Source organism: Scyliorhinus torazame, chromosome 1 (assembly GCF_047496885.1).
Source record: "Scyliorhinus torazame isolate Kashiwa2021f chromosome 1, sScyTor2.1, whole genome shotgun sequence".
NCBI lineage: Eukaryota > Metazoa > Chordata > Chondrichthyes > Carcharhiniformes > Scyliorhinidae > Scyliorhinus > Scyliorhinus torazame.
The window spans coordinates 412,593,814-412,621,307 of NC_092707.1; the positions used below are offsets into that span (position 1 = coordinate 412,593,814).

At 55.0% G+C, this 27,494-nt stretch overlaps 1 protein-coding gene across 1 annotated transcript; it reads left to right on the top strand.

The window, feature by feature from the left end:
• Positions 1-27,224, top strand: LOC140429263 (titin-like). Its single transcript, XM_072516043.1, has 5 exons — positions 1-40; positions 21,743-22,093; positions 23,310-23,654; positions 24,608-24,949; positions 27,093-27,224. The coding sequence occupies exons 1-5, from the start codon at positions 1-3 to the stop codon at positions 27,197-27,199; spliced, it is 1,185 nt and encodes a 394-aa protein (XP_072372144.1). The 3' UTR covers positions 27,200-27,224.
• Positions 27,225-27,494: the final 270 nt, after the last annotated feature.

Genomic DNA, 27,494 nt, shown 5'->3' on the forward strand with positions numbered 1-27,494 from the left:
ATGGGACGGAAAGCTACAAATTTCCACACGGTGTTGACAAGTAATTGTCTTGTCAACAAGCCCCTGGAATGAAAGGAACAGTCGTGGTGTGGGGATGAAGTTGGGAATAATGTGGAAAATTGTCACTTTGATGATGAGAATGGAAAGGAGAATATTTTGTAAAAGGCACGAAGCTTCCAGATGTTGTTGTTCAGAGGGAGTCTGAAGGGATGTGGGCGTCGCTGGGCTGGGCCAGCATTTGTTGCCCATCCCTAATTGCCCTTGAACTGAGCTTGCTCGGCCACCTCTGTGGGGGGCAGTAAAGAGTCAACCCCATTGCCGGGTGGGTCTGGACTCACACGGAGGCCAGGCCGGGTTAAGTTGTCAGATTCACTTCCCAAAAGGACACAGTGAACCAGATGGGTGTTTATGTTAATCAACACTAATATTGCAGATGACACCAAGATTGGTGGCACAGTGGATAGTGAAGAAGGTTATCTAGGATTGCAACGGGATCTTGATCAATTACGCCAGTGGGCCGACGAATGGCAGATGGAGTTTAATTTCGATAAATGTGAGGTGATGCATTTTGGCAGATCGAATCAGGCCAGGACCTACTCAGTTAATGGTATGGCGTTGGGGAGAGTTATAGAACAAAGAGATCTAGGAGTACAGGTTCATAGCTCCTTGAAGGTGGAGTCGCAGGTGGACAGGGTGGTGAAGAAGGCATTCGGCATGCTTGACTTCATTGGTCAGAACATTGAATACAGGAGTTGGGACGTCTTGTTGAAGTTGTACAAGACATTGGTACGGCCACACTTGGAATACTGTGTGCAGTTCTGGTCACCCTATTATAGAAAGGATATTATTAAACTAGAAAGAGTGCAAAAAAGATTTACTAGGATGTTACCGGGATTTGATGGTTTAGGTTATAAGGAGAGGCTGGATAGACTGGGACTTTTTTCCCTGGAGCGTAGGAGGCTTAGGGATGATCTTATAGAGGTCTATAAAATAATGAGTGGCATAGATAAGGTAGATAGTCAACATCTTTTCTCAAAGGTAGGGGAGTCTAAAACTAGAAGGCATAGGTTTAAGGTGAGAGGGGAGAGATTCAGAAGGGCCCAGATGGGCAATTTCTTCACTCAGAGGGTAGTGAGTGTCTGGAATGTGCTGCCAGAGGTAGTAGTAGAGGCGGGTACAATTGTGTCTTTTAAAAAGCATTTAGGTAGTTACATGGGTAAGATGGGTATAGAGGGTTATGGGCCAAGTGCGGGCAACTGGGACCAGCTTAATGCTAAAAACTGGGCGGCATGGACTGGTTGGGCTGAAGGGCCTGTTTCCATGCTGTAAACTTCTATGATTCTATGATTCTATGATTCTAACACTGGTTTCATGGTCATCATTAAAATTCTCATTCCAGATTCTTTTATTGAATTCACATTTCACCATGGGCCCTGGTGGGGTTGGAACCCGGAACCCCAGAGCATTACCCTGGGTGTCAGGATTACTCGTCCAGTGGGAATACCACTGCACCACTGCCTCTCCCCAAAGAGACTTTATAATGTGTCACTGGCGATTGTGGAGATGGGGAAGTATGCTTTGGAGCATGCCCAAGCCGGGCAGGAAAATCCCTGGCTGGGAAGCCATTATCTCCCTTTGACTGAATAAGCGATCGCTGTCGCTATTTTGAAACTCCTCTCCATGTGGAAACTCCTCGAGTGGAACCATCCTCTCCAAGTCCACTCTATCCAGGCCTCGCAGTATCCTGTAAGTTTCAACGAGATCCCCCCTCATCCTTCTAAACTCTGAGTGTAGACCGAGAGTCCTCAACCATTCTTCATATGACAAGCTCTTCATTCCAGGGATCATTCTTGTGAACCTCCGCTGGTCCCTTTCCAAGGCCGGCACATCCTTCCTTAGATACGGGGCCCAAAACTGCTCACAATACTCCAAATGGGGTCTGACCAGAGCCTTATATAACCTCAGAAGAACATCCCTCGTCTTGTATTCTAGCCCTCTCGACATGAATGCTCACATTTCATTTGCCTTCTTAACTGCCAACTGAAGATGCACATTGACCTTAAGAGAATCGTGAACAAGGACTCCCAAGTCCCTTTGTGCTTCTGATTTCCGAAGCATCTCCCTATTTCGAAATAGTCTATGCCTCCGTTCTTCCTACCAAAATGCATAACCTCTTTTCCAGATTGTTTTCCACCTGCCACTTCTTTGCCCACTCTCCCAGCCTGTCCAAGTCCATCAGCAGCCCCCCTGCTTCCTCAATACGACCTGTCCCTCGACATATCTTTGTATCATCTGCAGACTTGGCAACAGTGCCTTCAGTTCCTTCTTCCAGATCGTTCATGTATATTGTGATGTGGACTAAAAGCAATGATGGTCGAGTGAACCTTTATAAATGACGGGTCCAGTCTCAATGGAGGTTTGCGTCTAGCTCTGGGCACCACACTTTAGAAAGGATGTGAAGGCATTGGAGAAAATGCAGAAAAGATTGACAGAAATGGTTTGAGGATGAGGAACTTCACTGGGGGATGGGGGCAGGGGGGTGTGGGGAAGAGCTTGGGGGCATTACCCAGATAGGCCCAATGGGGGCATAAAGGAGGAGCCCCCTCGCTCGCCAGCAGCCCACCCAATGAAAGCTGCCCGGCTGCAGGTCAGCTTTGGATTTCTCCTGCTGCTGGTTCAATGCCAGTGGTGGCAAAATGTTTGGCCAATTAATGGCCTCTATTGGCCCAGTGGACAGGTCGGCCTCCCGATATTACCCTTGCCATGGGTACAATTGTGACGGGGTCAGGGTGGGTGGGCAGGTGGTGGGCACGGTGCCCATGGACTATAAACAGAAAATGCTGGATAACCTCAGCAAGTCTGGCAGTGTATTTGGAGAGGGAAACACGTTTCGGATCTAAATGACTTTTACAGAACTGGAATGTGGATCTGATTCCAGAGGAGTACATCTCTGTGAGGGCCTCCTCCAAGAACCACAGACAGCACACGCATAACTCTGGATACTACAGGAGATATGGAAAATGCTCCCTGACCACCCAGCATGGATAAGGCTACCTGCTACGAGACTTTCTGTCTCAAAGCACACAGCACCTCCGGAAACTCGGAGTCAGGAGAAAATAAGCAGCAATTAATTTGTCAATGATTGTTGAACCCAATCATTGTCTCTGGTGGTGATTGAAGGAGTCTTCCTGTTGTTGAACCCATGTTCAGCGCCTCCTGCGGAGAAGGTGGTCCGGATTGGTTATGTGCCAGCTGGGCATTGGAGTGGTCCTTCTGGCCTCCGCTGATGACATGTCCTCATGTTCATGAACCCTGCTGACCTGCAGCGGAAGCTGCGTCTCCTCCCTGGATCCACTGGAGTGCTCCTGACTCCGGGTCAGTCCGGGGCGGATGGACATCCCTCCTAGAGGAGATCAGGCCTTTCACCTGGAGCAGGACCAGCCTCCTCTACTTGGGCGTCCATCTTTGTCCGGCTGAGGAATCCTGGCCGGCTAACTGGCAGGAGCTGGAGGCCAAGGCCACCGCTCGCCTGAGAGAGTGGACAGGACTGCTCCGAGTGCTGTCTTACAGGGGCCGAGTTCTGGTCATAAACCAGCTGATGCCTCCATGTTGTGGTACCGGCTGGTCACATTGGCCCCTCCCCCTGACTCTGTCACAGAAATCCAGAGAATGTTCATACAGTTCCTCTGGGGCAAACACTGAGGATTCCCGGACACCTAAATCCCGACTGTTCGGATGCCAGGTGCCGGGGTCGATGCCGGGTGCCGGGGTCGGTGCCGGGGTCGGTGCCGGCTGCCGGGGTCGGTGCCGGGTGCCGGGGTCGGTGCCGGGTGCCGGGGTCGGTGCCGGGTGCCGGGGTGGATGCCGGGTGAATGTTTGGCACCACGGTTACCCCTTTGCGTCTCAGATATGCTGATCAAACACCCAGCTCTCTGAAATCATGTTCACGGTGCTCCACCGACAGATAATTCAACCGGTCCCATTCAACACTGGACACCAGAGGGAGGGCCTCACCTGGCGAGCCGCACTTCACTCACAACTTTGGGGTTGGGGATTTAGATGTTTTTATATTTATTTACGGGGCATCGCTGGTTAGGCCGGCATTTATTGCCCATCCCTAGTTACCCTTCAGAAGGTGGGGGTGAGTTGCCTTCTTGAATCGCTGCAGTCCCTGGCGTGTAGGTGCACCCACTGTGCTGCTAGGGAGGGAATTCCAGGATGTTGCCCCAGTGACAGTGAAAGAACGGCAATATATTTCCAAGTCAGGGTGGTGAGTGACTTGGAGGGGAACCTCCAGCTGGTGGGGTTCCCAGGTACCTGCTGCTCTTGTCCTTCTAGATGGTAGTGGTTGGGGGTTTGGAAGGTGTTGTCTAAGGAACCTTGGTGAGTTACTGCAGTGCATTTTGTTGATGGTACACACGGCTGCCACTGCTTGTCAGTGGTGGAGGGTTTGAATATCTGTGGAAGGAGGAGCAATCAAGCGGGCTGCTTTGTCCTGAGTGCTGTTGGAGCTGCACTCATCCAGGCAAGTGGAGAGTATTCCATTACACTCCTAACTTATGCCTTGTAGGTTGTGGACAGGCTTTGGCGGGTCAGGAGGTGAGTTACTCACCATAGGATTCCTAGCCATTGACCTGTCCTGGTAGCCACAATATCAATATGGCTAGTCCAGTTCAGATTCTGATGAATGGTAACCCCCAGGATGTTGACTGTGGGGGATTCAGCGATAGTAATGCCATTGAATGTCCAGGACCGATGGTTAGATCCTCTCTTGTAGGAGACGGTCATTGCCTGGCACTTGTGTAGCGCAAATGTTATTTGCCAATTGTCAGCCCATTTAACCTGAGGATCACCACACCTCAGGCGAGGGCAAGGTTGAGAAGGCGAGGCCTGAATGTATAACCTCAGCTGGTACAGGAATTGAACCCGCGCTGCTGGCCTCGCTTGGGTAAGAGGACCAATCTCTGTCTTACAAAGGAAATTAGGGATAGTATCCGATCCAAGGAAGAAGCACACAGATTGGCCAAGAAAAATAATAAGTCTGAGGATTGGGGGCAGTAAAGAATTCAAGAAAAAAGGATCAAGAGATTGATTAACAAGGGGAAAATACAGTCCGAAAGTAAGCTTGCAGGGAACATAAAGACAGACTATAACTGTTTCTATAATACATAAAGAGAAAGAGATTGGTAAAGACAAATGTCGGCCCCCTACAGACAGAAATGGGGGAATGTATAATTGGTGACAAAGAAATGGCTGAGCAATGGAATACATACTTTGGTTCTTTCTTCACAAAAGAGGACAAATTAGATACCAGGAATGTTGGAGAATGAAAGGCTGAGTGAGAGGGAAGAATTGAGGGAGATCAATATTAGGAGAGAAATGGCGTTGGGGTAATTGATGGAACTGAAGGCGGATAAATCCCCAGGGTCTGATAATCTACATCCCAGAATACTGAAGGAAGTGGCTCTGGAAATAGTGGATGCATTGGTGGTCATCTTCCAGGATTCTATAGATTCTGGAGCAGCCCCTGCAGATTGGAGGGTGGCTAATGTCACTCCAATATTCAAAAAGGGAGACAGAGAAAAAGCAGGGAATTATAGACCAGTAATCCTAACATTGGCAGTGGGGAAAATTCTCAAATCCATTATCAATAACTTTGTAGTGGACATTTAGAAAGCAGTGGCAGGATCAGTCAGAGTCAGCATGGATTTATGAAGGGGAAATCATGCTTGACAAATCGAATGGAATTCTTTGAAAATGTATGTAGTAGAGTTGACAAGGGGGAGCCAGTCGATGTGGTATATTTGGACTTTCAGAAGACATTTGACAAAGTCCCGCATCAGAAATTCTCGTGCAATATTAAAGTGCATGGAATTGGGGGAAGTGTATTGAGGTGGATAGAAAACTGGTTGGGAGAGCAGAAACAAAGAGCACAGATTATTGGGTCCTTTTCAAATTGGCAGGCAGTAACTAGTGGGGTACCACATGGACCGACACTGGGACCCCAGCTATTCACAAGAGATATTGATGATTTGGATGAGGGAACAAAATGTAACGTCTCAATGTTTGTAGGTGACACCAAGTTGGGTGGGAGGGTGAATTGTGATGAGGATGCAGGGATCCTACAGCATGATCCGGACAGGTTGGGCGAGTGGGCAAATCATTGGCAGATGCAGTAGAATTTGGATAAGTGTGAGGAAGCAAAAACAGGAAGGCAGATTACGACCTGAATGGTTGTAAATTGGGAGAGGGGAGTGTGCAGCGGGACCTGCGTGTCCTTGTGCACCATTCGATGAAGGTAAGCATGCAGGTACAGCAGGTGGTAAAGGAGGCGAATGGCATGTTGACCTTCATTGCGAGAGGTTTCGAGTACAGGAGCAGGAATGTGTTTTTGCAATTATACAGGGCCTTGGTGCGGCCACACCTAAATATTGTGTGTAGACTTTCAGTAGCGGCCATGACCTGCTAGGTCACGCGAACGGCAGCTCCCGCCGGGATCGGTGTTTCGGGCCGCTAAAAGGAGCGGCGGCGGCAATTAACAGGAGGGACCGGCATGGGAACAGACGTGGGAGAGCCCCCCCCCTCTGGTGCATGGAGAGGACCAGGAGCGGAGCCGGCAGATGCGCGAACCCGGGGAAGAAGGTCGAGAAGGTCCGGGAGGACAAAATGGCGGCCGGAGAATATCGGGAGGTGTGGGCCCAGTGGGCCGGACAACAGCAGGAGCTCCTGAAAAACTGCTTCATGGAGCTGAAAAGGGAGATGCTGGCCTCCATGGAGAGAATTGTGGTGACCCAGAAGGCGCAGGAAAAGGAGATCAAGGAGGTGAGGAGGAAGGTGGCGGAGAACGAGGACGAGATCCTGGGCCTAGCGGTGAAAGTGGAGGCGCACGAGGCGCTCCATAACAGATGGCAGGAGAGGCTGGATGGCCTTGAGTGCAGATCTCGGTGCCACAATCTGCGGATCCTGGGCCTTCCTGAAGGAGCGGAGGGGGAGGACGCGAGCACGTACGTGGCCACAATATTGGGGACGCTGATGGGCGCGGGGGCCTTCCCACGGCCCTTGGAGCTGGATGGGGCGCACAGGGTTCTCGCTGGAAAGCCGAGGGTAAACGAGCCACCGAGGGCGATGGTGATACGGTTTCAGCGCTTGGCAGACCGGGAGCGAGTCCTGCGGTGGGCGAAGAAAGAGCGGAGCATGAAGTGGGAGAGTGGCGAGATCCGAATTTCCCAGGACCTGGGAGATGAGCTGGCGAGGAGGCGTGCAGGGTTTAACCGGGCAAAGGCGGTCCTTCACGCTAAAGGGGTGAGGTTTGGGCTCCTGCACCCGGCGAGACTGTGGGTAACATACCAGGACAGGCAACACTATTTTGATACCCCAGACGAGACGTGGTCGTTCATCAGGCAGGAGAAGCCGGACCTGAACTAAGGGACTGTTGTATGGGGGTGAAATGTGCGGGTGGGGAGGGGCCGAGGGGAGGACTGCGGGTAAAGCATAAGTTTATGGGCATGTCTGCCCTAGTTTGGTTGGGGTTTGTTGTTTGTTTTGCTTGTTTTCCAGGTGTTTTGTTTTACAGGTGTTCGGTGCTAGGGGGTGGGAATCGCCCGGGACGGGCTGTCCGGGGCACGGGGAGGTCCCAGATGGCGCTTCTCCCTCTACCCTGTGGGGGAGGGGGGGGGATTGGGTGGCCCGAAGGGGGCAACAAGTTAAGGGTGGATATATAGAGGCGGGAGCGGCCGGGATCAGCATGGGTGAGCTGACTCACGGAAGCAAAATGGGGGGGAAACCAGAGCTAAGCGGATGCTTGGCTGGGGGGGGAGGGGGGGGGGAGGTTTGGGGGGGGGGGGGGTTTGGGGGGGGAAGGGGGGGAGGGGTGCTGCTTTGCTGACTGAAGGGGAGCCAGGTGAGGGGTATGGATGGAGAGTCGGGCGGGGGGGGGTCGCCGGGGGGAGAGCTGGAGGAGGGAGGCCGGGGCACGCGGTTGGCCGAAAAAGGGAGATGGCTAGTCGGCGGGATGGGGGGATGGTTACCCCCCCACCCCCCCAAGCAGGCTGATCACATGGAACGTGAGGGGCCTGAATGGGCCAGTCATGCGGTCCCGCGTGTTCTCGTATTTGAAGGGGTTGAAGGTAGACGTGGCCATGTTGCAAGAGACGCACTTAAAGCTCGCGGACCAGACGAGGCTAAGGAAAGGATGGGTTGGACAGGTGTTTCACTCGGGGTTAGACTCAAAGACCAGTGGAGTGGCTATTTTGGTCAGTAAATGAGTGGCGTTTGAGACGGGGAGTATCGTGGCGGACAAGGGGGGCAGGTATATATTGGTGAGTGGCAAGCTGCAGGGGGCTCGGGTGGTGTTAGTGAATATATATGCCCGGAACTGGGTCAATGCGGACCATATGCGGCGCGTACTGGGTAGGATCCCGGACTTGGAGATAAGTCAACTGATTATGGGAGGGGACTTTAATACGGTCTTGGATCTGGGCTTGGATCGTTCCAAATCCAGAACGGGAAAGAGGCCGGCGGCGGCCAGGGCCTTGTGGGAGTTCATGGGCCAGATGGGGGGGGGAAGTGGACCCCTGGAGGTTTACACGGCCAAGGATGAAGCAGTTTTCCTTTTTTTCCCATGTCCATAAAGTCTATTCACGAATAGACTTCTTTGTGTTGAGTAGAGCGTTAATCCCGAGGGTGGAGGGGGTAGAAAGATCGGCCATTGCGGTCTCGGACCATGCCCCGCACTGGGTGGACCTGCGACTGGGGTGGAACGGGGTCAGCGCCCTCTCTGGCGACTGGGTGTGGGGCTGCTGGCGGACGAAGAGGTGTGCGGGTGGATAAGGAGGAGTATTGAGAATTATGTGGGAACGAATGACACAGGAGAGGTGACGGTGGCAGTGGTTTGGGAGGCTCCGAAGGCGGTCAGTAGGGGAGAGTTAATCTCCATTAGGTCCCACAGAGAGAAGGAGAGGGTGGAGAGGGAGAGACTGGTGGGAGAGATACTCAGGGTAGATAGGAGGTACGCGGAGGCCCCAGAGGGGGGATGTTGAACGAGCGCCGGAAATTACAGGCGGAGTTTGTCTTGCTGTCCACGGGGAAGGCGGAGGCGGAGCTGAGGAAAGCGAAGGGGGCAGTTTATGAGCATGGGGAGAAGGCGAGTAGGATGCTGGCGCACCAGCTGCGCAGGAGGGAGGCGGCCAGAGAGATTGGGGGAGTGCGGGATATGCCTTTTACCCCTGCCACCACCCCCCCCCCCCCCCAGGAGAAGCGCGCACACAACAATAGGGAGCATGTGAGGACTGGAGGAGGGCCCGCTGATGAGAGGCCACTGACCGTACACGAGGAAAGGGCCCTGGAACTGGCTGGCGGACCTGAGGACCGGGAGGTTGCTGATGCAGAGGTCGGGGCCCCACGAGCAAGTGAGCCACCAACAGCCCGTCCCCATATCCCCCCTCCCCTATATCCCCCTCCCCCATATCACCTGATCACTGCCTGATGTCTCACCATGCATGCTTCATTGTGTATCGCAGGACCAAACGTCCAGGCACCCATCCCCGCAGATGCAGACCGCCCGCAGGATGCCCCTCGGAGACCACGGGAGACGGAGAGACCCGCACCCTCCAGCATGCGACGCCCGCAGGATGCCCCTTGGAGACCACGGGAGACGGAGAGACCCGCACCCTCCAGCATGCGACGCCCGCAGGATGCCCCTCGGAGACCACGGGAGACGGAGAGACCCGAACCCTCCAGCATGCGACGCCCGCAGGATGCCCCCCGGAGACCACGGGAGACGGAGAGACCCGAACCCTCCAGCATGCGACGCCCGCAGGATGCCCCTCGGAGACCACGGGAGACGGAGAGACCCGAACCCTCCAGCATGCGACGCCCGCAGGATGCCCCTCGGAGACCACGGGAGACGGAGAGACCCGAACCCTCCAGCATGCGACGCCCGCAGGATGCCCCTCGGAGACCACGGGAGACGGAGAGACCTGGAGCAACAGGGAGACGACACCCCCGTCACGTGCGGGAGCGACCACCCAGCGATGAGGGGGGCAGTCACAGGCCCCCGTCACATCCGACCCGGGACACCCCTACCCGGGACACCCCTACCCGGGACACCCCTACCCGGGACACCCCTACCCGGGACACCCCTACCCGGGACACCCCTACCCGGGACACCCCTACCCGGGACACCCCTACCCGGGACACCCCTACCCGGGACAGCACTACCCGGGACAGCACTACCCGGGACAGCACTACCCGGGACAGCACTACCCGGGACAGCACTACCCGGGACAGCACTACCCGGGACAGCACTACCCGGGACAGCACTACCCGGGACAGCACTACCCGGGACAGCACTACCCGGGACAGCACTACCCGGGACAGCACTACCCGGGACAGCACTACCCGGGACACCCCTACCCGGGAAGACGAAATACCGGACAGTGACTCAGAGTGGATGGGTGGAGACGAACCCCCAACCCAAAGTGCCATGGACTCAGAGTGGGACGAAGAGCACGACACAACGCCACTGCTGTCACCAACACCCTCCACCATCGCAGAAACACTCACCACGGTTGGGCACATTAGTGATGAGGCGTCTGGTACACTCAGTGGTGCGCACAACACAGCCGTCCCGGTACAGCAGGTGGAGGTAGGAGCAGCAGAGGGACCGGGCGGTCGGAGGGCAGCCCAGGCCAAGCGAACATCTGCCGCCCAGATGGATCCCGGGTTCCTGCAGTTACCACACCCACACATAGATCCGATGCAACCACCGACACGGAGACGAGCGAATAGGGTGACGGGTGGCTTGCGGCGGCTGCGGTCGCAGGTGGAGGAGTCCACCCGCGTCCAGGAGCTGGGAGTGGTCCCGGTCATGCGTGCCACCCAGGCTGACACCGCACGGGTGGCGTCCGCGGTGGAGGCAATGGGTGCGACGGTGTCAGACATGGGGAACGGTTTGCGAGGCCTGGGGCCTTCCGTGCAGGCGGCGTCTGTGGCCCAGGAAATGGCTGCCCTCTCACAGGAGGCCATGAGCCAGTGTCAGCGCCAGATGGCAGAGGCGCTCAACGCCATAGCCCAGTCTCAGCAGGCCATGGCCCAGACTCAGCAGGCCATGGCCCAGTCTCTGCAGGCCATGGCCCAGTCTCAGCAGGCCATCGCTGAGGGCATCGGCGCCAGTGGCCATGTGCGAGCTGGCGTCGCACTGTCGCAGACAGGGTTCGACAACCCCCTGGGCTCCATGGCTGCAAACCTGCAGACCCCTGTCGATACCAGCACGGGCCTCCAGGACTGGCAGCGCCAGATGTCGGGGGCGCATCGGATGGCCAGTCCGTTCGCATCCCCCACCCATGTAGAGGCCTGGGGGCCATCGGGCACCCCGAGGGAGGAGGAGGTGGTGTGGTCCGTCCCGGCTCCCTCTGTAGGGGAGGTCCCGGTTCACCGCGACACCTCGGACTCCCCCCTTCCGTCCCAGGTGCATCGGGTGGGCAACGGGCAGGACAGGCTGGCAGCTCGCCATCCCAGTCGCCCGGGCCGCAGCCTGGCCCATCTAGGCCAGGACGCCCCAGGAAACGGCCGCCAAAGGGATCCAGTGTCAGAGGGCAGGAATCACAGGAGTCCACCTCCAGTTCTGCTGTACCGTCTGGGGAACCACGTAGACGTAGTCAAAGGGCCCGTAAGGCTAAACAATTAGACACTGAGTAAGTTGGCACGGGTGCAGGGCACAGATGAGTTTTAGGCGCTAGGGCACATGCATGAACTCCTTTGGTTATTAAAGTCAATGTTACACCTACCGAAGCTGCCTTTGTGCTCTGTCCAAAGTGTGCGGGGGTGTCATGTACGTTGAGCGCAAGTGTGTGTGTGAGGGGTGGTCTTACCTCAGCCCCAGGTGAGTCTGCCCCCTTCCCCCTGGGCCGCCATCAACATCCCCCGGGCAGAGGACGGGACCGTGCGCTGCAGTGTCACAGCCGCATGCAGGGATGGTCCGGGTGGATGGTGGTACTGTGGCCATGGGTCAGACATAGTCCAACGATGTAGAGCCAGGAGCTCATCGGAGGCGGGTTGTCATCATTCTCCATGGCCTGCGATCGACACGCGTCCACCCGCAACTGTGTGAGCCCGGCCCGTTGTGCCGCCGGTGGATCGGCAATTGGGAGTGGGGGGGTGGTGTGCATGCGGGTGGGGTGTGTGGGGTTGGGGAGGGGGGTGAGGGTGCTGGGTGGGTGGATGGGTGGGGGGTGTGGGTGGTCGGCTGTTGTCATGGTGTGCGGTCTGTGGCCATACTACCCGATTCCCACGCCCATCTAGTCAGTGAAGCGGGCGGCTATCAGCCTGTCCCGTGCCCGCTGGGCCAGCCGGTAATGGTGGACAGCCACCCGTCTGTGTCTACCCCGTCTGCCCTGACCATTGCCCCCATCCCCCTCATCTGGGGAGGACTGGGCCTCTTCCTGCTGCTCCTCCACTCCGCCCTCCTCTGCCTGCGGCACATCACCCCTCTGCTGGGCTATGTTGTGCAGGACGCAGCACACCACAATGATGCGGCCGACCCTATCTGACCGATACTGGAGGGCGCCCCCAGAGAGGTCCAGGCACCTGAAACGCATCTTCAGCACGCCAAAGCACCTCTCGATCACTCCCCTTGTCGCTACATGGGCATCATTGTAGCGGTTCTCCGCCTCATTGCGTGGCCTCCGTATAGGCGTCATCAGCCACGATCGCAATGGGTAGCCCCTGTCGCCCAGCAACCAGCCCCTCAGCCGGGGATGGCGTCCCTCGTACATGCCGGGGATGGATGACCGCGACAACACGAATGAGTCGTGTACACTGCCTGGGTGACGGGCGCAGACGTGCAGGATCATCACGCGGTGGTCGCAGACCACCTGTACGTTCATCGAATAGGTCCCCTTCCTATTAGTGAACACGGCCCTGTTATCTGCAGGTGGCCGCACGGCGACGTGCATCCCATCGATCGCGCCCTGGACCATGGGGAACCCGGCAATGGCAGAGAAGCCCACGGCCCGGGCATCTTGGCTGGCCCGGTCCACGGGGAAGCGGATGTAGCGGTGCGCCATGGCATAAAGGGCATCTGTCACTGCCCGGATGCACCGGTGCACCGATGTCTGCGATATGCCGGACAGGTCCCCACTCGGTGCCTGGAATGACCCCGTTGCATAAAAGTTCAGGGCCACCGTAACCTTGACGGACACGGGGAGAGGGTGTCCCCCGCCAGTGCCACGCGGTGACAGGTGTGCCAGCAGGTGGCAGATGTGTGCCACGGTTTCCCGGCTCATCCGGAGTCTCCTCCTGCATTCCCGGTCCGTGAGGTCCTGGTATGACTGCCGGGGCCGGTACACACGGGGCGCCCTCGGGTGCCTCCATTGCCGTGGGGCCGCGACGTCCTCCTCCCCCCTCCTCGTCCTGTCGGTCAGGTGTCCCTCCAGCCTGGGCGGCTGCCGCCTGCCCCTCTGCGGCAGCCTGCGCCGCCTCTCTGGCACGCTCCTCCTCCTCCTCCTCCTCCTCCTCCTCCTCCTCATCCAGGGCAACATCGACATGAGCGGCTGCCACCACGGCGGCCAACATCGCTGGATGATCTGAAAACATGACGACCTGGTGGGGGGGGGAGGGGAACGACGACATGTCATCATTGCCCATATCCCCTCCTCCCCCCAGCCAGGTGGCATGGACCGCATGGGTCCAACTGTTGGAGGCGGGCACCTGGCCAGGTGGACCAACTCATTTGCCCTCCCATCACCCACCCCGGCACGGACCCCCCCCCCCCCCCCCCAACTTCCACCCCGGCACGGACCCCCTCCCCGACCCCCAACCTCCACCCCAGCACGGACCCCCTCCCAAACCTCCACCCCGGCACGGACCCCCTCCCCAACCCCCAACCTCCACCCCAGCACGGACCCCCTCCCCAACCTCCACCCCGGCATGGACCCCCCCCCAACCTCCACCCCGGCACGGACCCCCTCCCCAACCCCCAACCTCCACCCCGGCACGGACCCCCTCCCCAACACCCAACCTCCACCCCGGCACGGACCCCCTCCCCAACCCCCAACCTCCACCCCGGCACGGACCCCCTCCCCAACACCCAACCTCCACCCCGGCACGGACCCCCTCCCCAACCCCCAACCTCCACCCCGGCACGGACCCCCTCCCCAACCCCCAACCTCCACCCCGGCACGGACCCCCTCCCCAACCCCCAACCTCCACCCCGGCACGGACCCCCTCCCCAACCCCCAACCTCCACCCCGGCATGGACCCCCTCCCCAACCCCCAACCTCCACCCCGGCACGGACCCCCTCCCCAACCCCCAACCTCCACCCCGGCACGGACCCCCTCCCCAACCCCCAACCTCCACCCCAGCACGGACCCCCTCCCCAACCTCCACCCCGGCACGGACCCACTCCCCAACCCCCAACCTCCACCCCAGCACGGACCCCCTCCCCAACCTCCACCCCGGCACGGACCCCCTCCCCAACCCCCAACCTCCACCCCAGCATGGACCCCCTCCCCAACCTCCACCCCGGCACGGACCCCCTCCCCAACCCCCAACCTCCACCCCGGCACGGACCCCCTCCCCAACCCCCAACCTCCACCCCGGCACGGACTCCCTCCCCAACCCCCAACCTCCACCCCGGCACGGACCCCCTCCCCAACCCCCAACCTCCACCCCGGCACGGACTCCCTCCCCAACCCCCAACCTCCACCCCGGCACGGACCCCCTCCCCAACCCCCAACCTCCACCCCGGCACGGACCCCCTCCCCAACCCCCAACCTCCACCCCGGCACGGACCCCCTCCCCAACCCCCAACCTCCACCCCGGCACGGACCCCCTCCCCAACCCCCAACCTCCACCCCAGCACGGACCCCCTCCCCAACCTCCACCCCGGCACGGACCCCCTCCCCAACCCCCAACCTCCACCCCAGCACAGACCCCCCCCCAACCTCCACCCCGGCACGGACCCCCTCCACAACCCCCAACCTCCACCCCGGCATGGACCCCCCCCAACCTCCACCCCGGCACGGACCCCCTCCACAACCCCCAACCTCCACCCCAGCACGGACCCCCTCCACAACCCCCAACCTCCACCCCGGCACGGTTCCCCTCCCCAACCCCCAACCTCCACCCCAGCACGGACCCCCCCCCCCAACTTCCACCCCCGGCACGGACCCCCTCCCCAACCTCCACCCCGGCACGGACCCCCACCCAACCTCCACCCCGACACGGACCCCCTCCCCAACCCCCAACCTCCACCCCAGCACGGACCCCCCCCCCCCAACCTCCACCCCGGCACGGACCCCCTCCCGGCACTCCCCCGGAGCCCAGCCTACTCTAACCACCCCCCCCCCCCCCCCGCCGCACACACACACAAGCCGAGACACACCTCTCCTCAGGCAATCAGTCTGCGGCCACGCCATTTCCTGCCCAGAGCCAACCCCCCAGGCCGTCACTCACCTCCTCGCTGGTCGGCGTGAGCCTGGAGCACCGGGTCACACCGATGAAAAGGAGGTTTGATTCACGTCGACGTGAACGGTCATCACGTCGACGGGACTTCGGCCCATCCGGAAGGGAGAATATCGGCAGGCCGAAAATCGGCTGCCTTGCGCAGACCCGTGACATTCTCCGCGGCAGCGGCGCCATTAACGCCCCGCCGACTTTTCTCCCTTCGGAGACTTCGGCGGGGGCGGGGGCGGGATTCACGGCGGCCAACGGCCATTCTCCGACCCGGCGGGGGGCGGAGAATGACGCCCCTGGAGTTTGCACATTCTCCCTGTGTTTGCGTGGGTTTCACCCCCACAACCCAAAGATGTGCAGGGTAGGTGGATTGGCCACACAAAATTGCCCCTTTATTGGAAAAAATGAATTGGGTTCTCGAAATTTATTTTTAAAAAACACCATCAGAGTGAGGGGAGGGAGACCATTGTCTATAGAATAAAATGGAGCCATTTCCACTGGTCAGTACTGACGAGCTCTCCGAGTATCTGTGGAGACGCAGGGTGAACCTTGCTGAAGTCTGCTGCTGGGGCTCCTGAATTATCATCCCCAAAACCACTTTAATGTCCCTCAGTGACCCAATCTGTCCCATGGGAATGAATCAGAGAATCACAGAAACATTCCCGACAGTGCAGGAGGAGGCCATTGGGCCCATTGAGTCTATATTGACCCTGTGAATGAGCCCCCCGCCAAGGCCCACTCCTCCACACTTAATTTTGTTTTTTAATAATCTTTATTGTCCCAAGTAGGCTTACGTTAACAATAGTCGCCACATTCCGGCGCCTGTCCGGGTACACAGAGGGAGAATTCAGAATGTCCAATTCACCAACAACACGTCTTTCGCGGCTTGTGGGAGGAAACCGGAGCACCCGGAGGAAACCCACGCAGACACGGGGGAAAACGTGCAGACTCCGCACAGACAGTGACCCAAGCCGGGAATCGAACGTGGGACCCTGGAGCTGTGAAGCAACAGTGCTAACCATTGTGCTACCGTGCCACCCAACATCTATCCCCATGTCACCATGTAAGCTTTTGAATAGTACGGGCAATTTAGCATGACCAATCCACCTACCCTGCACATCTTTAGACACTGAGGGACAATTTAGCATGGCCAGTCCACCTAACCTGCATAGCCTTGGACACTGAGGGACAATTCAGCATGACCAATCCACCTAACCTGTGCATCTTTTCTCTGTGGAATGAAACCGGAGCACCCGGAGGAAACCCACGCAGACACGGGGAGAATGTACAAATTCCACACAGTCACCCAAGACTGGAATTGAACTTGTGTCCCTGGCGCTGTGGGACAGCTGTGCTGACCCGGGTCCCTGGCACTATGAGACAGCTGTGCTGACCCGGGTCCTTGGCACTATGAGACAGCCGTGCTGACCCGGGTCCATGGCACTGTGAGATAGCAGCTGACCCGGGTCCTTGGCACTGTGAGATAGCATTGCTAACCCGGGTGACTGGCGCTGTGAGGCAGCAGTCATAACCTCAATGTCACCGTGCTGTCACACCTCTAGAAGTAAAAATAGGAAGTAATATTGAGACATCCCGCAATCATTCACAGCAACATCGAATAGAAGAGTGTGTGAAAGAAACAAGAATTGTGTGTTTGCAATAGGACTTTGTTTGGAATGTTTTGCCCAGCTCTCTCTGCTCTGACTCTCACCCTCTGTATGGCGGTGGGTAAGTAACCTGGGGCTGCTTGCACATCGTTATGTTTTTGAGTTGATTTTCTGGTTATTGGGGGTGATGTGTGTTTTTAGTCAGATTTTCCTGTTTAAGAGTTGGGATAGTTTGGGGTTCTCATGGTTCAATGGGAAAATACAGCGTCAGAGACAACACTGAGCCCCCAGTTCAGTGATCCCACTCTGAAACTCCAGCGGCCGGCAATTCACAGACACAATTGTCTCACTCTTCATGTTCAAAACATCGTTGGGCGGCACGGTGGCACAGTGGTTAGCACTGCTGCCTAGGGAGCTGAGGACCTGGGTTAAAACCCGGCCCCGGGTCACGGTCTGTGTGGAGTTTGCTCATGCTCCCCGTGTCTGCGTGGGTTTCACCCCCACAACTCAAAGATGTGCAGGGTAGGTGGATTGTCCATTCCAAATTGCTCCTTGGGTACTCTAAATTTAATTTTAAAATTAACAAAACCTCGTTAATTCATTTATTCCCATTTCTCCTGATTTGCGTGATGATTTTCATTGGATTATTTACCGTCCTAGAATGTTAAATGGAGGGAATTAATTTGCCAGCGGATTTCTTCCTCAAATCCACCATTCATAAACTGCTCCTGAATTATCATCCCAAAATCCTCCAGACCCCTTTCATGTCCGTGAGGAGCCTGATCCGTCTCATAGGAACAGTCACCCTATTGAAGCCTTTCCCCCAAACTTGTGTGCCCCTATTTACTGCTGGAATGGGAGGTGTAGGGATTGCTGAGGGGGTCAGCACACTGAGGAGGATGTTTAATGTACAGATGCTGAAGGCTGAAGTGACTCTGACACAACTCCAGGCATTTTTCTGCCTCTATGCTTCAGTCAGGAATTTTGTGAGCATGTTTCCTGATCTAATTAGTGTGAGTGATCCGAGCTTCCCAATGGGAATCCTGTGGTGATGTTGAGGGGGATGTGAAGAGGTCCCACTCGGTGCCTCAGCAGAGTTGACAATCTCAGAAAGCCACCTTGGAATGTTCTGCCCACCAGAGGGTCAGAACCCTGCCCCTTGCGTTGAGGGTCCTGAATCCAGTAACGTTGCCGTAGGCTGCAGGGGGCGTTGGGAACTCAAAGTGGTCAGAAATTCTCGAGATCCAGTTTGATTGTTGGACGATCGTTGGGTCAGGAGATCAGTTTACCCAGTGTATCTCACAAAGACTCCATGAGACGAATAGAGTGAAGTCGATGAGGCTTTATTAAGCGTGATGTAGCCTTCGAGGCCTACATCAGATCGACCACAGGCCGAGTCTCAGACGAACAAAAACTGCAGGTCCTGCACTCGAGGGTGAGCACGGAGATTTTCACCCTCATTGAAGACACCGACGATTTCCAAACGGCGTTCACAGCACTGAGAAGTCTCTACGTTCGCCCAGTTAACCAAATCTACGCTCGCTACCAGCTCCCGGAGAATCGATGGACGAGTTCTACGCCGCGCTGCTGATTTTGGGACGAGCCTGCAGCTGCCCGTCGGTGAATGCAAACGAACACACGGACATGTTAATGCGCGACGCTTTTGTGGCAGGTATGCAATCCTCCCAAATCCGCCAAAGACTTCTAGAAAAAGAGTCGCTAGGACTCTCAGAGGCACGGGCCCTAACAGCCTCCCTAGACGTCGCCGCGCGTAATACCCGCGCCTACGGCCCCGACCGCGCGGCAGGCCATTGGGCCCCGTACGTACCCGTCGCGGCAAACTCCCTACCCCCCCCCCCCCCGGACACCCCACAGGCTTGAGCAGTCCAAACGCCGAGTCGCACCGGGGGCGCCCGCTGTTATTTCTGCGGCCAGGCGAAGCACCCCCGACAATGCTGTCCGGCCCACGCAGCCATCTGCAAAAGCTGCGGGAAAAAGGGCCATTATGCGGTGGTGTGCCGATCCCACGAGGTCGCCGCCGTCCCGGGGCCACAGGGAGCCCTACAAGCAATCTACGCCTCCCAACCCCCCCAGCACGCCATGTGCGACCCGCAGACGCCGCCATTTTGGGTCCCGACCACCGCGGCCCCGGGAGAACTGGGAGCCCTGCACGCCGCCTACGCTCCCCAACCCCCCTCCCCGCAGTCCATGTACGACCCGCCGCCGGCGCTCCCGACTTGGGTGCCGGCCAACACTCTCCACGGAGAGGAAGGGGTTTTTCGCGTCCCGAACGCCACCCTCACCCCCGTCCCGCACCCCACGCCTGACCCGCCGGCGCCGCCTACCTGGGCCCCGACCACCGCTGTCCCCGGTGAGGGAGCTCCTTGCGCTCGCGGCCCCACGCCTGACCCGCCGGCGCCGCCTACCTGGGCCCCGACCGCCGCTGTCCCCGGTGAGGGAGCTCCTTGCGCTCGCGGCCCCACGCCTGACCCGCCGGCGCCGCCTACCTGGGCCCCGACCGCCGCTGTCCCCGGTGAGGGAGCTCCTCGCGCTCGCGGCCCCGCGCCTGACCCGCCGGCGCCGCCGGTTTGGGCCCCGACCCCCGCTGTCCCCGGCGAGGGAGCTCCGCGCGGTCCTAGCGCCTGCGGCCCTGGCGCTCGCAGTGAGGGAGCTCCGCGCGGTCCTAGCGCCCGCGGCCCTGGCGCTCGCAGTGAAGGAACTCCGCGCGGTCCTAGCGCTCCCCAGACCCCCCAGCACACCATGTGCGACCCGCAGATGCCGCCATTTTGGGTCCCGACCACCACGAGGGGAGGAGGGGCGCCGCCATCTTGGACCGCCCCCGGCCTGTACGACGCATGGGGGCGGCCATTTTGTCCACCCCCGACGCCATCTTGTGACCCCTCAGCCACGTGCGATGTATGGGGGCAGCCATTTTGTCCATCCCCGACGCCATCTTGGACGGCAACAACGGACCCCACCCCACTACTACAACCACGGCTCGCTTCGGTTACGCTCTGTCAGGCTCGGCCCCGGACTCTCCAGACGACGACGACAACGGTCCTAATTAACGGCCACGAGACGCCATGCCTAGTCGACTCCGGGAGAATGGAAAGTTTTACTATCGGGCTGCTGGGGAACAGACACGCTTAATAAATTGTAGCGCACAAAGACTCCCATGAGACGAATAGAGTGAAGTCGATGAGGCTTTATTAAGCGTGTCTGTTCCCCAACAGCCCGATAGTAAACTGGCATGCGGGGGAAGACACCGGCTTCTTATACTTCGCCTTCAGGGCGGAGCTTGAGGTCAACGGCCAACCAGGACCCGGGATCTTTCAGCCAATGCCATTAGGGCTTCCAGTCCCACATGACCCCCAATACATACTACCACACCCAGCGTGCCCAATGGGAGATGATTATTTTATCAATTTTCATAGACTTTTGGATTTTATCTTTCTCAGCTTCTGATAGGATCCTTGATGCGAAACCACAAGAAGCCAGGAAAGAGAGTGAAGTCAGACAGGAAATGACATCCAACAATGTGATTAGAAATCTCAATTAAAATAAAATGAAGAGAAATGTTGCACTTAAGAAAGGAAATATAACATGTCCTGGGAATTATAGACAATTTGGTATCACATAAGTTGTATGAAACATAATGAAATTACCACTAAAAAAATCTAGACTCTAAAAAACAAACAGAAGAATGAATAGTCAACATGGACTTGAAATGGACGTGTCATTCTTGACCAAATCAATTCATAGACTCAGAGAATCCCCACAGTGCAGAAGGAGGCCATTCAGCCCATCCAGCCTGCACCGACCCTCTGAAAGAGCACATGACACAGGGTCAGGGCCCCACCCTATCCCCGTAACCGAACACTAAGGGGCAAATTTCCATGGCCAATCTATTTAACCTGTATATCTTTATACTGTGGGAGGAAACCGGAGCAGCCGGAGGAAACCCACACAGACACGGGGAGATGATGCAAACTCCATACAGACAGTCACCCGAGGCCAAAATTGAACCTGGGTCCCTGGTGCTGTGAGGCAGTAGTGCTAACCTCTGTGTTACCATGCCACTGAACAGAATTCTTTGAAGAGCTAACTAAGAGAGTAGACATAGGTAAACTTGTAGATGTAATATATTTAGATTTCCTTTGATAAGGTAATAAACAAATGAATGAGAGAAGACGGGAATTGGAGCTCTACAATGTTCTGTGCTGGGATGACTCTTGTTTACCATTTATATCAATAATTTAAACTTGGACCACGCTTAACAGAGGAAACTGCACTGCTCCTGGCTGAATACATTCTGTTCCTGGCTCTAAGGCCTGCAAGCAGCCATTCATAACTCCAGCACACATTTGGTCAATCTGACCCACCTCCAGGACATCGTTCTATCCCTCAAATCCTCCCCACTGTGTCCATCTTGGCTCAGTTCAAATCCCACTTGAGACGCGAGGCTTTGAGCACAAAATGCTGGGCTGACATTATTGGTCAGTACAGTGCGATGTGAGACAGTGAAGTTCAGGGTGTGGATAAAGCAACTGGGCTACAAGTTACTGATGACAATGCACAATATTAATTCCTGATCTACACGGGATTTTATAATAACTTGTGTTTCAGCTTCTATTTTGTATTTTCTTATTTGTTCTGATCTTCAGTTATTTTCTGTTCACAGGTCATGTGACAGGGGCGGTTCTTATCCAATCTCCTCAAGTTGTGAAAGTGGCTGAGGGTGAAACAGTGACGTTTCTGTGTGACTTACAGAGCAAGAATGTATGGCAGACTGTGGATTTATACCATGTACATTGGTACCGCTCACAAAGTCAGGAATGGATATTGAGTCATGATGCAAATGGCGAAGTTTCCCGGGTGACAGGTCTGTATGATCGGTTTCAGCCTTCCAGAGATGTTCCCGGTAACAGCTACATTCTGACAGTCAGAGATGTGAAGCCCGGTGACTCCGCTGTCTATATCTGTGGGATTTGGGGGAAAATCTTTGGGAATGGAACCCGGCTGAATGTAACCAGTGAGTAATGTCTATGCTTTATTACTTTTATTCCAAATAATGTTATTGCACAAAGACTGAGTTTAAAAACAGTGACTTGACCGCCCAGAACTTGAATCTTGATGAAAAGAGAGAGATGTTGCTGAAGTTTGATACAGATGAGAATGTGGAGGGAGGATCGGTAAGTTTGTGAAAGACACAAAGATTGAGCTGGTGGTTAATAGTGAGGAAGAAGGTTTCCGGTTGCGGGGGGGGGGGGGGGGGGGTAGCACAGCACCGGGGCGGGGGGGGGGGGCTGGTAGAATGGGAACGGGTCTGTCGCCCGGCGCCGATCCCAGCGGGTTTCCCGATCTCAGCGGCCTCGAGCGCAGAATACCGGCCGATGTCCCCGTGGATTGTTCCTAAAATGAAGGAATTTGGGAAATTTGTAACGAGTGCATTCTCTAAATCTGCAGCGATCTCTTTTAGAATCACAGGGTGTGGGCCATCAGGTGTGTGAGATTTTCCAGCTTGCTGTCTTTGCCCTCCCCTCCCGGAGGTGGGAACTCTTCCTGAGCTTTGTTCCCTGCAGTCCTGGCCACACAGATTGGTGGCATCGACAATGATTTATTAAACTATTGAGCAGCTCAATGCTCACTTTCCAATCATCAATGAGAATTGCTGGAATGTGGACTAAAGAAACAAAGGTTTGTTCTTGAATTGAGCAACTCCTTCAGCTAATAGGACAAGGGCCACAAAATAGTTGCCCCAGACTTTGAATGTGAGTGAGGAACACATTAACTGGCGGCTTCAGTGCGGCCGGGACAATGGGTGGAATCTTGTGGAGGTGATGGGAACTCAGCGGGTGGCTGGAGAGGCAGCCACACCCCCACATCATTTCTTTTTGGGAAGCTCCATTGGATTATGTGAGCATGGAGGGATTGACAGGTCAATAATGGGTCTGACCCTGTGATCGAGGACCCCCGAGTCTCTGATCGGAGGGTGGCACTTCTACGAAAAGCAGAAAGAAAGGCTGCAATTCTCTGGCCGTTGCGATTGCCGCCGGCAGCGCCCCCTCGCCCGGGGCTTTCCCTGTGGCGTGGCTTCAATGGGAAATCCCATTGACAAGCGGGAAGGCAGAATCGCGCTGCCTGGGAACAGCGCGCCACCGAGAAACACGCGGCTGGGGAAGCGGAGAATCAGCCCAGACTGCAACCTCAGCACCTGTTTATAAATTGTTGATATTTTTCTCTTAAAGGTGAGAAACCTCCAGTCCTTATCCAGTCTCCGAGTGTGGAACGTGTCCCAGAGGGTCAGACTGCACGGTTCCACTGCTCCATGCAGAACGCCGCAGTGAGATACACAAAAGTTTCTTGGTACCGGGAGCTGCCAGGGAAAGAGAGGGAGAGGATTTTAGCACTTGATACAAAGAATTATGTAGACCGGGATTCAGGTTTCTCTGAGCGTTTCCAGCCTTCCAGACACATCGACTCCAACAGCTTCATCCTGACAATCAGCAACGTGCAGCCCAGTGACACTGCCGTCTATTACTGCTCAGTGTGGGGAGATATCAGTGGGGATGGATCACAGCTGAATGTAACCAGTAAGTACAGTTTCCATTATTCTCATTAATCTTCACACCACGTGTTTGTCTTGTGGTTCTCAGAAGTCTCAAATGTTCACACTTTTTTGGACACAAAGCCCGCTTCTTGATACAGGTGATGGGGTCTCTCACTCACTGGCCTGAGATCCAGGGAGAGGCCCATGTTGCTTCCTTTGTGAAGGATCAGGCACATACATAGACAGCGGTGGGCCTTCCACATGGCCATGGTGCCTGAGACAGGGAGCTGCACATTGCAAACACCAGTCAAACCAGTGGCCCACAAGAAGCTCAGGCTGAGGGACTCGGACCAAAGGTGATTGTGGGAGGGTTTGGGGTCATAGGTTGAGATTGTGGGAAGAGGGGTTAGCAACCTGGACAGGGTGGTAGCTCTTCACAGGCCCCCCTCCCCCTTCCTGATGTCATGGCAGCCAGTACTTAACAATGAGGAACTCCCCCAGGTCACCATTAGAAACACGAAGTGGGTTAGTTTTTATCCAAATGGGGAGTCCCCCTCCTGATGCTGGTGGTGGAATGCGGTCTTCAAATGGGTATTGGTGCCAATTTAAGGATTTTGTTTGGATGGTGGGGGAGTGTCCGAGGAAGGGTGCTCTTCCAGAGGGTTTGTGCATACTGGATGGGCTGAATGGCCTCTTTCTCCACTGCAGTGATTCTGTGTTTTTTTTTTTACAATTTCAAGTACCCAATTCATTTTTTCCAATTAAGGGCCAATTTGGCGTGGCCAATCCACCTACCCTGCACATCTTTGGGTTGTGGGGGTGAAACCCACGCAGACACGGGGAGAATGTACAAACTCCACACGGACAGTGACCCAAAGCTGGGATCGCACCTGGAACCTCGGCGCCGTGAGGCACCAACGATTCTATGTTTAACTACCAGAGCTACTTTGTAAATCCAAAATACTCTTTTAAATTATGAATATTGTTTCTCCAAAGGTGCAGATGCCCCAGTGGTTATCCAGTCTCCTGCCCCAGAACCTATCAGACAGGGTCAGAGTGCACGGTTACAATGCATCCTGCATAACGCCGCTGTGACACATTCTGATGTTCATTGGTACCGACAACAACCAGCTTACATCGAGTGGATTTTAACAGATGAGATACTGAACAACACACGATGGGGTCCTGGCTTCTCTGAGCGTTTCCAGTCTTCTCGAAACATGTCCAGTAACAGCTTCATTCTGACAATCAGCAACATTCAGCCCAGTGACGCTGCCATCTACTATTGTGAAGTGAGGGGAGATATCGATTGGAATGGAACCCAGCTCACTGTAATAAGTAAGGACAAGTTACATTTTCCAACTTCACAGACTCGAGCACATAATCTAGTGCAGGACATACTGGTTGATGGATTTCTAGGTGCCAATGATATTGAGGGTTATGGGGATAGTGAGGGAAAATGGTGCTGAGGTCAACACTCAGCCATAGCCCAGTTGAATAACACAGAGGGCTCGAGGGGCTGAATGGCCTACTCCTGCTGCTCTGCTCTGACAAAGGGAATTGCCCACAATGTCCATACAGAGTGAACACACTGGAATTGAAGATGAAAGGGAAAAGGATATGTGAGGAGAGCTGTTGAACTGGTTGGGGATTGGCTGTTGGGGAAAGATCCCTTGGAAACAGCTCTGGGCTGGGAGTAGGTGATGTTTGAATTATCCATCCAGGCAGTCTGGAAATGTATTGGACTGTGAAAAGCAGTTTCTGAAGGTCTTTGATTTTCACATTTGAGTGCAACGTGGTTTGAGAGATCATGTGGGATACTTTTAGTCAAGTTACAGCAGTTGTGCCTCGGTTAATATTAACTGGATTTTGATATTTAAACATATATTAGGGAGTATTGCCTGGAAGAATTTTATTTATGAGTCTGATCAATTAGGGAGTCTTTTGGGGGAACATATTGTGAAATCAATTTTAACTGTGTAATTGTAATTGTGTGTGGTTAAATTTTCTTTTCTTCTCAATAAATCTTGGAGGTTTACATTTAAAAACTCCAAAATCGCCACTGGACTGCCCCTTTCTGGGAACACTGCTACTTACCATCAATGCAGTTCCTGGAACATTGTCTCAGGCACAGTGCTGCAGTACCTCTTACAGCCACTGTAGCGCTGTGCATGGAGGGACTGGGACTTCTTTCCAAATGCGGACCGGAGTTCATTTGAGCAGGAAATGGCAGCAATGTTGTCGAGTCGTCCCCGCCGACTCTCCGAATGATGAGCAAGGAACTCTCACCATCCATAAAATCCAAGCCATACGGACCTTTACTGACATCTCCAGTTGTCCCAAAGTGCTTTACAACCAATTAAACCCTTTGTAAAGCTTGGGCCCTATTTAAATGTAGGAAATATATCGGCCAATTTGTGCACAGCAAGCTCCCTAAATAACAATGTGATAATGGCCCGATAATATCATCTTTGTCGTGTTGAAGAATGAATATCACAAGTCGGAATAGTTTGTCTCAATTTGCTTCAGCAAAATGATTGAGAATTCGGAACAATTCTATCAGAGGATGATCAGACGAGACTTTAAACCAAGCCCTGGTCCGCTCTCTCTGGGAGATGCAGGAGGCCACATGACAGTAGCTTAAGAAGAGCAGGAGAGTTCACCCCAGTCAGTAACTCGAGGGAATAAACTAAACAAAACCCATCCCATTAGCTCCCTTTCAGCCTGGCACGCTGCCCATCACAGCCAACATTGGCAATGACCTGAATCAACACAATTACTCTGAACTTTAGTCCCAATCCCACTCACACATTTAAGTCACTTTTTTGAATAGGTTAATTCTCTTTGGAGGGTGTTCCATTAATCTAAAACTCTCTACATTCTTCCTTGTTAATTTTGCAATCACAATCTTTTAGACAAACTCCATCTTGCTAACTGATGTGTCATTGACATTTCCTCTTCCAATATAGAGAACTTTACCTTCATCTCAGTCCCCATTGCTCTGCCTTTCCTCAACTCAACTCCTCCATGTTTAAAAACAAACTTCATCTTGTTTATACGGATCGCCTGGTCACATTAGTGGTGTCGGTCACACAATACACACCACCTATCCAAAAGTCACTCCCCTACAGTGTAATGTTGGTGTGGACGGAGGAGGATACAGAACGGAACTCACTGGGGATCTGTTGGTGGTTTTCTTTCCAGCTGTGGAACTTTGCTGCACTGTTACCAAGTCAGCCAGAATGGCCAGCAAGTGGTCAGTGTGTGATATAAGATTGGCCTGCCGCATTATCAATAAATCAAATTGATCTGAGTTTAAACGGACATTGTTATTCCAGGTGTCCAGCAGATAGAAATATCTGCTCAGTCTGAATTCCACCTGCTTTCATGTCTCTACTTTACCATTTCAAATGTCACCGACTGACGAGAATCAAATCCATTCCCCGTCCTTTAACCGTAAACATGTGATTTCCTTTCACAGACCCGGCTGACGCTGAGAAGACGAAGCTTGTCTGGATCATTGTGGGAACTCTTACGGGATTTGCAGGACTTAGTTTGCTCATCGGATTCATAGTGCTTCGGAAATAACAATCCCGTAATTTTGACAGAATAATTCAGTTTCTCTCGGTTATTGTGTATAGTTTGTTTTGTTTGTTTATGGGATGTGGGCATTGTTGGCAAGATCAGCATTTATTGCCAATCTCTAATTTCCCTTGCGAGCAATTAACAGTCAACCCCATTGCTGAGGATCTGATGGTACAATCCCAGACCAGACGAAAACAGTGGATGAGATACGGGACAGGAACCCCAATATTTGATCTTAATTTGGTAAAACTGTGATGAAATGACACCTCACACCAGGAGTGATTTGGGGAAAAATAGG

Coding starts and splice junctions, on each gene's coding strand:
- LOC140429263 (XM_072516043.1), top strand. CDS start 1: ATGGGACGGAAAGCTACAAATTTCCACACGGTGTTGACAA. Junction 41..21,742: donor TTTCCACACGGTGTTGACAA/GTAATTGTCTTG, acceptor TTCTGTTCACAG/GTCATGTGACAGGGGCGGTT. Junction 23,655..24,607: donor ATCACAGCTGAATGTAACCA/GTAAGTACAGTT, acceptor GTTTCTCCAAAG/GTGCAGATGCCCCAGTGGTT.